This window comes from Zingiber officinale, chromosome 11B (assembly GCF_018446385.1).
Source record: "Zingiber officinale cultivar Zhangliang chromosome 11B, Zo_v1.1, whole genome shotgun sequence".
Taxonomy (NCBI): Eukaryota; Viridiplantae; Streptophyta; class Magnoliopsida; order Zingiberales; family Zingiberaceae; genus Zingiber; species Zingiber officinale.
This window is the reverse complement of record NC_056007.1, coordinates 11207031-11220549: the sequence shown is the minus strand read 5'-3', so window position 1 is coordinate 11220549 and position 13519 is coordinate 11207031. Positions and strand designations below refer to the sequence as shown.

At 46.0% G+C, this 13519-nt stretch overlaps 1 protein-coding gene across 1 annotated transcript; it reads left to right on the top strand.

Annotated features, from left to right (window-relative positions):
* The first annotated feature begins 529 nt into the window (after window positions 1–529).
* On the top strand, window positions 530–1765 carry LOC122033772 (putative pectinesterase 63). Its single transcript, XM_042592934.1, has 4 exons — window positions 530–946; window positions 1028–1234; window positions 1292–1527; window positions 1600–1765. Exons 1-4 carry the CDS (start codon window positions 530–532, stop codon window positions 1763–1765), a joined length of 1026 nt encoding a protein of 341 aa, XP_042448868.1.
* Window positions 1766–13519: the final 11754 nt, after the last annotated feature.

Below are 13519 nucleotides of genomic sequence, written 5' to 3'. Positions count from 1 at the left end.
CCGATCATTTAATGGGTATGAGTATACCCATCGGAGATCCTATACCCGATGGGTATGGGAACGGAGGATATAGAATCCGATCTGAACTCGACCTATTGTCATCCCTAATGCAACCTAGCTAACATCGATCGAGTATAATAATAATAATAATAATAATAAGCATTGCGCCTAACATCATTTATTTTATTTATTTATTTTTTTAAGAAATTATCGTTTACACCCGTAATCATAATAATCAAGGTTTTGTGAGCTCTTCAGTTATCTTAATCATAAAAGTAGCTAGCAAACTCTTCAGATCTTCATCTTCAGTTACACCACCAAATTCATCCGTTAACTGAGCCTCACTAATTAATGTCCAACTTAATTATTCCCGGCTCCAAAGCGGCTGTTGAACTCCACAACATTAAAGAACAATTCCAAGTAACTGAATTCCTTACACGATCACGATCCTCCCTAAATTAAGATCGATCAAGACAAGAAGCTTGACAGTTTAATCGGTTTAGTTCCCTATGTTTCTCCTCCACCGGAGATGGACGCAAAGCTCCTCGCCACCTTCCTCATCGCCGCCCTCCTCCTAACCATCCCTGCTGCCGACTCTGCCCACCGCCGCCGCCGCCTCGACCCTGGCCTTGTATTGGCAGAGCGGAATAGGAGAGTGATAACGGTGAGCAAGGACGGCCGAGGGAACTTCAGGACCGTCACAGACGCCCTCAGGAGCATCCCGAGAGGCAACACCCGACGAGTCATCGTGAAAATCGGTCCCGGAGTCTACACAGAGAAGCTCCTGCTCCACGCGTCGAAGCCGTACGTTACCTTCTACGGCCACCCGCGGGCCATGCCGACGATATCCTACGGCGCCACGGCATATTCGAAAAACGGGACTTGGAGAAGCGCCACCGTCGCCGTCGAGTCCGATTACTTCGTCGCCGCCAATATCATATTCGAGGTAGCTAGCTCACTCTCTCTGCTCTGCAACTGCACTTTCAGTCATGATTGAATTCAATTGATTTCCAATGCTCGAGCGAAGAACACGGCGCCGAGGCCTGGTGTCGGGATGGAGAACGCTCAGGCGGTGGCGATGAGGATATCCGGCGACAAGGCGGCCTTCTTCAACTGTAAGTTCTACGGATTTCAGGACACTCTCTGCGACGACAGAGGCCGGCATTTCTTCAAGGATTGTTTCATCAGAGGGACTGTCGATTTCATCTTCGGTTACGGGAGATCTCTCTACAAGGTATACGCACGTAGCTATCGATTTCTCACTTCAGAAACTAATTAATATAATTCGCAGAACTGTGAGATCCAGTCGGTGGCCGACGGGGTGACGTACATTACAGCACAGGGCAGGAGCAGGAGCGACGACCATGGCGGATTCTCCTTCGTCGACTGTAGGATAACCGGGACAGGGAGTGCGTACCTTGGCCGAGCATGGAGGAACATGTCCAAGGTGGTGTTCGCTCGCACCTACATGGGGAAGAATGTTGATCCGAGAGGATGGGACGACAAGGGCAACCCTGCTGTCCAAAAGTAGCTTCATCATCTTCTTCTTCTTCGTTGTTGTTGTTGTTGGTCTGATGAATTAGTGTTTGTTGATGGTAGGACGGTGTTTTTTGGGGAGTACGAGTGCACGGGGCCAGGGGCGGTGAGGAATCGGCGGGTGAGCTACGGGAGAGAGCTGAACGACGAGCAGGCGAAGCCTTTCTTGACGACGAGGTTCGTTCAAGGGCGGACATGGCTTCTTCCTCCGCCGAGACTGATCATGTAGCAAGCTAGCTAGCTGAAATTTGCCTTGCCTAGCTTCTCGATCGCATTTCTGTAATCCAATAAATAGATATATCTTTTGGTTTCTAGTTGTTCTAAGTTTATTCATAGTCATCCTTAACAATTGGTTGAGGAGTAACTGTTTTAAAGAAAAGGAGAAAAGGGCACAAATTAAAAGAGCATCATTTTTTTAATCATAAATCAGTCAGTTGTATTACGTCTGCAGGGTACCAATTACGGTTTTAAAATTTCAAACAAGGATAATAAAGGTGATGTTCCTATCGAAAATATGAAAAGACGGAATTGTCGATGTAACGTATTTGAAATATTGACCGTATCTCCATAATTTGGATAGTAAATTATTTTCTATGTTGACCAAGTCGTCCGATGTCCTCTGGTCAACACTACTTGTAGCCAGCGACCGGATTGCCCCGGTCTCCGGTACCCCGATGCTCGAAGCGGGTCCCATAAATATATAAGTAGCAGAATAATGATAGCACAACTAAATAAATACAAGACGAGTACAGTAACGTACCCTGGCCCAGGGGGGCGCCCTCGGATGGGTCGGTGAGCTAGTCGCACTGCTGATCGAGTCGAGCGGCCCGAACGAGTAGATGGGTGTGAGTCAGCTGAGGAGCCGGATCTAAGGGCGACGGCATGGAAACCAGTGCAGCATGGATCCAAGAGGCAACATGTCGACCGAAATATGACGGCAGCTCCTGAGCTGGAATACTACAACGGCTCACAGGCCGGGATGTGATGACGGCTCGCAGGCCGACACACGACACGTAGCCCGGATATGATAGCGGCTCGCAGGCCAGATGGTACAAGTAACTCACAAACATAATAATATGAATAGTGAAACACAACACGACTCGATGGTTGAAACCCCATCTTGACTCGAATATCGGAGCAAACAAACGGTACGCAGGCGGCGACTGCCCGGAGGGTGACGACGTCCACTGGAGACGGCGACTGTGACCGCGGGAGGAGACGATGGCGGTTGCCGGAGGCGACACCCGCTGGAGGCGGCGACTATGGCCATGGGAAGAGGCAGCGGTGGTTGCTAGAAGCGACGCCCGCTGGAGGCGACGACTATGGCCGCGGGAGGAGGCAACGGTGGCTGCCGGCGGTGACACCCGCTGGAGGCGACGACAATGGCCGCGGGAGGAGGCAGCGGTGGCTATTGGCGGCGACACCCGCTGGAGGCGGCGACTATGGCCGCAGGAGGAGACAGCGCGCAATGGTGGCAACGGTGGTGGTTACAGGAAGCGATGGCGATGGTCGCAGGAGGCGGTGGCGGTGCCCGCTGGGGGCGGCGACGCACGCTGGTGGTGGTGCTCCTCGTCGCCATCCACCTGGAGACTGAAGGAGGAGACGACTCTCCTCCGGTGAACCGACATCTACGGAGAGAGGGAGAGGGGAAGAGAGGAAAGGGGTGACTGCATGAGCACACGTGAGAGACGACCACCGACGGCGAGAGGCACTAGGTGGCGAGGGGCACTGGGAGGCGGCCTGGCCATCCAGTGGTGGTGGCGGCTTAGAGAACACGAAGCCCCCCTCGCAAGATGAATAGCGCTTCTCCCCTTAAAGCACTAACTTGTGCAAAGACCTAACTGCCCTGCCTTTCCCTTCTAATTTCTTTTCTGCCACTAAACCATCTCCGTATCACAAACCCCCCTTCAAGTCTAGTCGAAGGAGGCGCAAGTCCGACTGACTAGACCAAGTCCCAAAATAGAATCGCTACCGAACGTGAAATCAGACCACTGGGCTCGTCTTATCACGTCGAACAAGTAGCTATGGTGATGCCGAGCAAGTGACTCAAGTAGTATCGAACGAGCGTCACGCGAGAGATGGTAACGATGCAAGCGAGCTACAAGAAATAATACCAGGTCTACAACCGAACCGATGCCGAGCAAGCGGCAGAACGTCAAGCGGGCGACGAGTAAAATGCTAGTAGACAGAGCGACACGCGGGATAATGAGCAGACTGAGCGGACTAGTGATGCCAAGCGCGCAACTACGAAGATGTCGACTAGGCGATCAGAAGGATGTCGACCGGAAGAATGGAAATCGAGCCCCGGAAAATGTCGGTCGGATGACTGTAAAATGTAATCCGGCGATCTCGAAATGTCGACATGGTGACCATAAGATGCTGACCGGGCGAACGAGCAAGCGATGCCAAACGGGTGACCGAGAAAATGTCAGCCAGCCGACCAATAGATGCTGACCAGACCATCAAGAGAATGTCGAGTGTTCGACTGAGCAGCTCAAGTGTATGGCCGAACGGGCGGCTGAGCGATACCGGTCGGACGACTATGAGAATGCTAAACGAGCGGCCCAGAGAATGCCGACAAGATGATTGTAAAATGTCGATCGGATTGCTGTAAAATGCAATTGGGCGACCTGAAAATGTCAACCAGGTGACTATAAAATGCAAACCTGATGACCACCAGGATATTGAGCAAAACAAGCGCGTGGCTAAGTGGACGATCGGGCGGCTACTAAAGTGTCAACCGAGCGACGGAAAATAGGGCCGAGCGACAGCCAGGCAAGCTATCGGGCGAACGCCAAGTGAGCTCCTGGACAAATACTGAGCGAGAGGCGAAGCAGCGCTGGGCAAGAGTGGAGCCTGAAAACTGAGCGGGAGCATAGCCCGTGAAATCGAATACGCACGGAGACGAAAGTCGTGAGCCGAATGGGCACATCGCATGTGAACTGAACTGGAGTGTAGCCCGTGAGTCGAAGGTGCAGGGAAGCGAAAGTCGTGAGCCGAACGGGCGTATATCCTATGAGATATTCTGGTCCAAAACCAGTGGGGACACTCTTGTTCGCGACCATTGGAGATAGTTCGACCCTGAACAGGGAAGATAAGCTGCTATGATATGCTCCGTGACCAATGAAGACATCTCTGTAGGGACCTTTGTGCCCTCTAGAGGGGGGTAAATAGCGGTTCGTCGCGCGCTTGCGTCGTTTGCTTCGTCTTGATGGTTTGCAGCGGAATACAACTCGAAAACAAACTATACAAATGCTAACAAGTAGATTTACTTGGTATCCACTTCAAGAAGAGGTGACTAATCCAAGGATCCACACACGACACGCTATCTCCACTATGAAACACTCCTTCTCGGTCGCAGCCGAAGGCGGAGAAGCCTCGTACAAACTCACACAACAATACATACAAAAATACAAGAAGAAGTAATACAAATACACGGAAAGACACTCTCTTCTTGCTTACTTATGCTTGTTGTTGTCTCTTGAATCTTGAGAGAACACTCCCAAGAGCCTTCAAGAATTGGCGGTGAAGATCGGAGAAAGTCGCTGAAGATCGCAGCAAAATCGCAGGAAGAAAGCTCGCAAATAAAAACTCCGGAGAAAACGCTCTGCCAAGACTTTAAATAGTGCTCCCAATCGATCCAATCTATCCCCAATCGATTGTCACATCAGCACTGCTCAATCGCAGTCGTCCATCACCGACATCTTGCCCAACGGTCGAATTCCAATCGATCGATCGATTGGGAACATCTGAATCGATCGGTGGATCGATTCAGAAGATTTCTATGTTCTCGCGATCGCGCGAGTACTCCCCTGCCCAATCGATCGATCGATTGATTGGCGGCTCCCAATCAATCACCCGATCGATTGGAAAAGCTTCTGTGCTCGCGATTTCACATCCCAATCGATCGACCATTCGATTGGGCTTTCCCACAATCACGGCACACTCCAATCGATCCACTGATCGATTGGGCTCTAGTTCAATCGATCGCCCGATCGATTGACCAACCTGGACTTGACTCAAACTCAAGTCCAAAATCTCCAACCCAACTCCTGGTCAACCGTGACCTGTTGGGTCTCCATGCCTAGCATTTGGTCACACCCGACCAACCTCGAACTAGCCTTCTAGCCTCCTCCATCAGCCTTGCGTCCCTCAGATATCTCCCATCCTTCACGCCTTGCCTTCAGAAGCTTCCTTCGGCCTCATCCTAGTTGTCGAGTTCTTCTTGCCAAGTCACACTAGGACTTACCTTGCCAAGACCACATGCTTGGACTTACACCCTTTGCCAAGATCACACTTGGACTTTTCAATTGCCTGGCTCCTCACTAGGACCTTCTCCTTTGCCAAGATCACACTTGGACTTTCTGACTGCCTGACTCCTCACCAGGACTTTCCAATTGCCTGACTCCTTACCAGGACTTTCTCTTGCCTAGCTCCTTACTAGGACTTTCCTGTTGCCTGGCTCCTCACCAGGACTTTTCCCTTGCCTAGCTCTTTACTAGGACTTTCAGACGCCTAACTTCCAGTTATGACTTATAGACGCCTAACCTCCAGTTAGGACTTACCCAGTCAAGTCACCTGTCATCCTTGACTTACTTGACTTGTATTCTCATCAACCTGGTCAACTCTTTGACCATCTCCACAACCGGATGATTGCCCTAGCAATCTCCATATATTGTCAATCTTCTTATATTCTCAAACATCAAAACTCAAATCCCGACTCAAGTTTGACTCAACTTAAGCTTAGTCAAACTGGTCAAACATGACCTAGGGAAATTACCCTAACAATCTTCCCCTTTTTGATGTTTGACAATACCACTAAGTTAGGCTAAATCCCATAGCCTTAGCTTCTTCTTTACACTAAGGCTAAATCTCATAGTCTTAACCTCTTCTTTACACCAAGGCTAAATTCCATAGCCTTAACCATTTTCTTTATCACAAGGCTAAATGTCATAGCCTTACATCTTTTTTAAACCAAGGCTAAATCTCATAGCCTTAGCCCTTTCATGACAAAGCATGAATGAAGGTTTCCTTCATTCTCTCCCTTTCCTAGAGGGCAAACTTCCCTTGCTTGGGATGATGAAGGCCTAACTTAACTTTTCATTCTCCCCCTTTGTCACACATCAAAAACTGAAAACAAATTCTTCTCCATAAGAGTTACCTCTACGTTGTTTATAACCTCATATTGTTACCAACCCCACAATAAAGATCTCATAGCCTCCATTGTCTCCAAAGCTCCCCTTGAGCTCTACTTCACTTCACAATGCTCATCCTAGAACATGCATCAACTTCCCAATGAAACTCTTATTCATTGGATTCAATGCTCCCCCTTGAGCAGTAATCTTCTTCTCAATGATCATCCAGGAGAATTTTTCACTTTACCAATGAAGGTCCGATCCCCTTCATTAATCCAATGCTCCCCCTTGAGTAGTAATCTACTCCACAATGCTCATCCAAGAGCATTTTTCACTTTACCAATGAAGGTCTGATCCCCTTCATTAACTCAATGCCCCCCCTTGAGCAGCAATCTACTCCATAATGCTCATCTGAGAGCATTTATCATCCTAGCAATGAAGATAATCAATTTTCCATTGCTTCCCAATACTCGACCCTAAGTATTACTTCATCACGAAGGTTTAACCCCCCTCCAAGGTCTTTGGAAAGATTTTTTTTATGTTTTCAAAGAGTAACTCCCCCTAAAAATATGGTCAAACTTCTATCACTGTACCAACAATGACTTGGGGTTCCTAAATAATTAGGAAAACCAAAATTCGAAGTTTTGAGCTTCAAAATTCAATAATAAAACTAAACCTCAACCTAAACTTCACCTAAGTCTACATTAACCAAACCATGTTTGTTTTCATCATGAAAACTCCCCCTAAGTGTATACAAATATATTCCAAAGGGTTAGGAATGGTTAATGACCATTGAAAATCAAAACTTGAAGTTTTAAAGTTTCAAAATACAGAATTGAAACTAAACCTTATCTGAAACTTTACTTTGATTTCTCTTAACCAATCCATACTTGTTTTCATTATGAAACCCCCCCTCCCTAAATGTATACAAATGTATTCCAAGGGGTTTGGAGTGGTTAACGGGACTCGAAGTGACTTGAAGTGCTGAAATCAGGATTTTCCAGCCAAAACTAGACTTCCTAATCGATTGAAGTTGGGACTCAATAGATTGAAATCACTTCAATCGATCCATTGATCGATTCCATAAGTTACTGCTCGCAGAAATTCCCTTTGAATCGATCGACTGATCGATCCAGACTGGGTTAATCGATCGGTTGATCAATTCAATACCCTTCTGTTCACAGGAATGGACTTCCCAATCGATCGACTGATCGATCGAAACCAGCCCAATCGATCGGCTGATCGATTGGATTTCTGATTTTCTGAAATTCAATTTCAGCGAAATTCAGAAACTCCCCAAAAGTTCTACACAACTCTAAAAATCATGAAACTTCATGTAGACATTATTTAGAATATACTTTATCAAGGAAAAATAGTTTTCTATGAAAATACTGTTGGTGCAACCTTAGGTCAAGGTTGACCTGGTTGACCCGACTCGAGTTGACTTGACTCGAGTTGTATTTTGATGTTTGACTTGGGAAGATTGTTGATGCAACCTTAGGTCAAGGTTGACCTAGTTGAGTTGCATGTTGATGTTTGACACTCGTGAGAGAGTTCTATTCTTGATGTGGGACAAGAATAGATGTTTGGGAGATTATTGGTGCAACCGTAGGTCAAGGTTGACCTGGTTGACCTGATTCGAGAAAAGTCCAAGTATGGAGACTTGGCACGGAAAAGTCCAAGCAGGGAGCTTGGCACTGGAAAAGTCCAAGTATGGGGACTTGGCACGGAAAAGTCCAAGCAGGGAGCTTGGCACGCGAAAAGTCCAAGTATGGAGACTTGGCACGGGGAAAGTCCAAACAGGGAGTTTGGCACGGGGAAAAATCCTAGTGAGTGAAGCTAGGTGAAGGTGAAAGTCCTGGTGAGTGAAGCCAGGCATTCGGGGAAATCCTGGTGAGTGAAGCCAGGTGAAAATCCTAGTGAGTGAAGCTAGGTGAATGAGAAAGTCCTAACTGGGATGTTAGGCAGTGTGGAAAGTCCTGGTGAGTGAAGCCAGGCAGTGTGGAGAGTCCTGGTGAGTGAAGCCAGGCAGTGGGAAAGTCCTAACTGGGATGTTAGGCAGTGTGGAAATCCTGGTGAGTTATGCAAGCCAGTGGAAAAGACCGGGTGCTAGAAGCTAGGCATTGAGAAAGTCCTAACTGGGATGTTAGGCAATGTGGAAATCCTGGTGAGTGAAGCCAGGTGAAAGTCCTGGTGAGTGAAGCCAGGCAAGGGAGTGACCAGATGTTAGGGATGAAGTACCAATAGGTCAAGGTTGACCGGATATTGGTTTGGAAGTCTTGGGACTTGGTTTGGGCCAAACCCAAGCTCTGGATCGGTCACCAAACCGATCCAGTGATACTTGTTTGCTCTGATCGGTCCGTGACCGATCGATATCTCGTTTTCTTGATCGATCGTGGTGACCGATCGCAACAGAGGCAAAGAGAGGCGGTGATCGGTCCGCATCGAGTTATGTCCCGATCGATGCGGGGACCGATCGAGACGATGTCGCTGAGGTTGGGATCGGCAGACCGATCCAGGTATGTTTGATCGGTCCATAGACCGATCGAACCCGCAAGGTGGGCGTCACGTGAAGAAAGCTGATCGTCCGGGGACCGATCGATAGGTCTGATCGGTCCCCGACCGATCAGTACTAACCGTTGCGCCGCAGCCAGATTTCTTCTGTGTTTTCTTCGCTTTCTTCGCAGGTTATAAAAGGAGGGCTACGGCTGCGAGCCACAAGGTTCCCGGTTCTTCTGCTGAATCTTTTCTGCTTCCTGCTGAGCTTTGGTTGAGCTCTCATTGTGCTGAGTTCTGTTGAACTCGTCGAAGCTCTGCGTGAGTTTCCTGCTGGTGTTCTAGCTGCTGGATCCGAGAAGCTGCTGCTTCATCAAGGTTCCAGTCGACAACAAGAGGCAAGCGAGTGTATTACAATTTCTATTGTTCTTGTTTGTTTTCTCCATTGTTGTACTCCTTTGTTTGCTGTTGCAAAAGAGTGTGGCGAGGTTTCTCCACCCATAAGGAGTTTATATTAGCCGGTTCTCCGGGGACTCATCCACCGAAGGATTGACCGGACTCGTCCACCTTACGGACACGCCGAGGAGTAGGAGCCCTAATCTCCGAACCTCGTTACATCCATCGAGTTTGAGGTTTGATCTCTTTCTTTGTCGCTTCTATTGTTTTATTTCCGCTGCGCTAACGAATTGTAGGAAGAAACGCGAACGAATTGGGGTCGGCTATTCACACCCCCCCTCTCTAGCCGTACGAAAGATCCTAACAAGTGGTATCAGAGCGAGGACGCTCTTCGTCGGATCAACATCCGTGGGAGCAAAGCTAGAGATGGATCAATTCGGAGAAGACATCACGATTCCACCCTTCTACAACGACAACTTCACATATTGGAAGGTAAGGATGATGTATTTTCTTAGGACTAATATGTTGAACTGGTTTTGTGTACAAGAAGGGTTTTCTCCTCCAATGGATAAAGAAGGAGAGCCTCTAGAGAAGAACAAGTGGACGAAGGAACAAGTCCACCAATCCATGATCAACAATGAGGTAACTAAAACAATTGAATTTTCATTACCTACTAATATTTTGTGTAAGATAGGTAAATACAACAATGCCAAGGAATTGTGGGATAACTTGGCCAAGTACCATGAGGAGAGCTCCACTTCAAGCCATGAAGAGGAGCCTAGTGAGCCAAGTAGCTCACATCATGGAGGGAGCGAATTGGGAGTTGAGGGCTACTCAACATCCAAGGAAGAAGAGGAGGAGAGTTCCTCTTGCTCAAGTTCGGAGCAAGAAGAGGAAGTTTCCACCTCCGGAAGGGTTGAAGAAGAAAGCTCATCTCCATCCACAACCCTAGGTAACTCAAACACTGTGATTTCAAGCAAATTACACATAATGTGTTTTGAGTGTAGGAAACATGGGCACTACAAGAGTAAGTGTCCAAGGAGGGTTAGGAAGACTCCACCGGCACCAAAAGTCAAGGGAGCCGGAGTCCCAACACGCAAAGGCAAGAAGCACGTGGTGTGCTTTCAATGCAAGCGAAGGGGACATTATCGGAGTCAATGTCCAAGGAGGAGGCAACCTCACAAGGACAAGGGATGCACATCGATAGGGGGAGCTAAGGCAAACCCTAAGGTACCTTTTAAGGCACACTATTGCAATTCAAATAAGAAACATGCTAGTAGTTTTATTGCTATTGCAAATAATGATGAGCATGTTAACACTAGAAATCAACACATGTGCTTAGGTGCTAAACATGTTAGCCTAGGTAAGGATAACACTAGAAATACCAACCCTAGGTTTAACGCTTCTAAAATTAAGGAAAACCTAGGTAGAAATCCCAAGAAGACTAGACACATGCCTAGGAATATCTCAAGAGAAAATGAAAAATTAAAACTTGAGGTATTAGAGAGGGAAAATCAAGTCTTGAGGTCAAGACTTGATAATTTAGAAAAGGCTCTTAAAAACATGGAGAAGTCATCTCTAGGGTTTAAGGGTCAAAAACCAATGTCCAAGGACAAAAAGGGTTTGGGTCACAAACTTAAGTCCCAAATGGTCAAGCCCACTTATCACAATGTTCCATTCGATTATGGAACAAAACCTAGGGCTAGGAAGACCATTACCAAGGTTACAAGGGGAGTCACCCCTATAGTTGACCTTGATGAGACCCAAATGACCAAGGCTTCAAAGCCTAAGAGGGTCATTAGGAGGGTTGCTAGGGAAGTTATCCCTAGTGAATATTTAGTGAACCCAATGAGCTCAAGTAGGTATTGGGTTCCTAGGAGCATTTTCTCTACCCCATAGATGGGTTAGAGAGTGTCAACTCCAATAAGAAGGGTAGTTAACCCAACTTTGAGGAAATTGACACTCAAGGAGCATTTTCAAGGTTTTGTTAACCTTTGAAAATGAAATAGAATTACTAGTTACTCCTTGAAGAGCTAAATGTGCCTAATGGTGGAAATATCATTTTTAATCTTAAGTGGCACAATTTGAGGAAAACCTAGGGAAATACCATAACTGGGATTTTGGTTTCCCTTAGGGATATAAGGGCAATCTAGGATTAGATGTTAAATTAGCTAAGTGATTAAGGATACTTAGATAGGTAATCTAGGTATTTCATTTGTGCTAACTTACCATGATTGTTTGCCATATGCCATGTCATGACATCATATTTAATTTATGATCATTTGAAATGTCATGATAATGCTTAGGTTATTTATATGACATGCTTTAGTTAAAATTCAAACTTTATACCATGACATCATGACATTGGCACATGTTTTTACTTATGATATCATTATATGCCATGTCATCATCTCTTGCATTATAATCAATGAAATTGATTTAAGGAAAAACACATTTTGATATTGAGATCAAATTTGTGTTTAGAAAATGCATGAGACCTTAGTCTAAGATACATAAACCCATATCTCACATCAAAATTGCCATGGATGTGTTTGATACACCTTAGATGTGTGTGAGATATTAGGATCATGAATTAGGATCAAGGTGCATAGTTCTTGTACCTAGATGAGCCTAACACAAGAAATGGAGGATCATAGGGAAAGCTTGTGTACAAGTCATGTACATTTAGCCCTAAGATTATGGTCCTAAATTCAAATGGTTTTAAAAGCATTTTAAAATTGATTTGAAAAACCTTGATGAAGCTTTCCTAGTGATAGCATTCTTCATTGAGCAAGATGATACAAAGATGACTTAACTTTGAACTATTTCAAAGTTTTCGAATTTTGTATCAAGATTTGAAAATGGAAACTATTTTCATAGAAAACTATTTTTCCATGATAATGTATGTTATGAGGAATGTATCCTCAAAATTTCACAATTTTTCGAATTTTCTGGAATTTATTAGGGGTTTCTGAATTTCGGGAGAAGAAAAATCAGAAATCCCTGTGATCAGTGTCTGGATCGGTCGCTGGACCGATCCAGGGAGGGCTGGATCGGTCACTGGACCGATCCAGAGTGCTGTGGATCGGTCTGGTGACCGATCCAGTGAGGTCTGATAGCGTGCCAATGTGCTGAAATTCGACTGCATGTCTGAAATTTCGGCTGACAGTTGGTTTTTAGATTTATAAAGGTTTGAAACTCTCCAAGACATTGTTGGTGCAATGGTCAAGGGGGAGTTGGCCTTTAGGGGGAGTTTTAAACTATTAGTCAAGGGGAGTTGACTTTTAGGGGGAGTTTTTACTCCTTGAGGATTAGTGATATGGGATTATCACTAAGTGGATTGTTGAGCTTAGTATCAAGGGGAAAATAAGAGTTTCAATGAAAGGTATGAGACTTTCATTAGGAAGAAACTCTTGACCTTGATACCCTCCTTTTCTTTTTGATGTGTGTCAAAAAGGGGAGAGTGCTCATTGGAGAATTATTGTAGAACCCAAGTTAGGTTATCGGTTTAACCTAAGCTAGAGGAAGATTGTCAAGGAATGTTCGAGGAAGAACATTGGAATACTTTTTGATGTGTGTCAAAAAGGGGGAGAATTATTAGAGAATCCAAGTTAGGTTATCGGGTTAACCTAAGGGGAGAATGTCCAGAGAATGTTCAAGGAAAGAACATTGGACATTGGAAGATGGTTGGAAAACCTAAGTTAGGTTATCGGGTTAACCTAACTTGATTATGATTTTGTCAAACATCAAAAAGGGGGAGATTGTTGGTGCAACCTTAGGTCAAGGTTGACCTGGTTGACCCGACTCGAGTTGACTTGACTCGAGTTGTATTTTGATGTTTGACTTGGGAAGATTGTTGATGCAACCTTAGGTCAAGGTTGACCTAGTTGAGTTGCATGTTGATGTTTGACACTCGTGAGAGAGTTCTATTCTTGATGTGGGACAAGAATAGATGT

Coding starts and splice junctions, on each gene's coding strand:
- LOC122033772 (XM_042592934.1), top strand. CDS start 530: ATGGACGCAAAGCTCCTCGCCACCTTCCTCATCGCCGCCCTCCTCCTA. Junction 1,235..1,291: donor ACGGGAGATCTCTCTACAAG/GTATACGCACGT, acceptor TATAATTCGCAG/AACTGTGAGATCCAGTCGGT. Junction 1,528..1,599: donor GGCAACCCTGCTGTCCAAAA/GTAGCTTCATCA, acceptor TGTTGATGGTAG/GACGGTGTTTTTTGGGGAGT.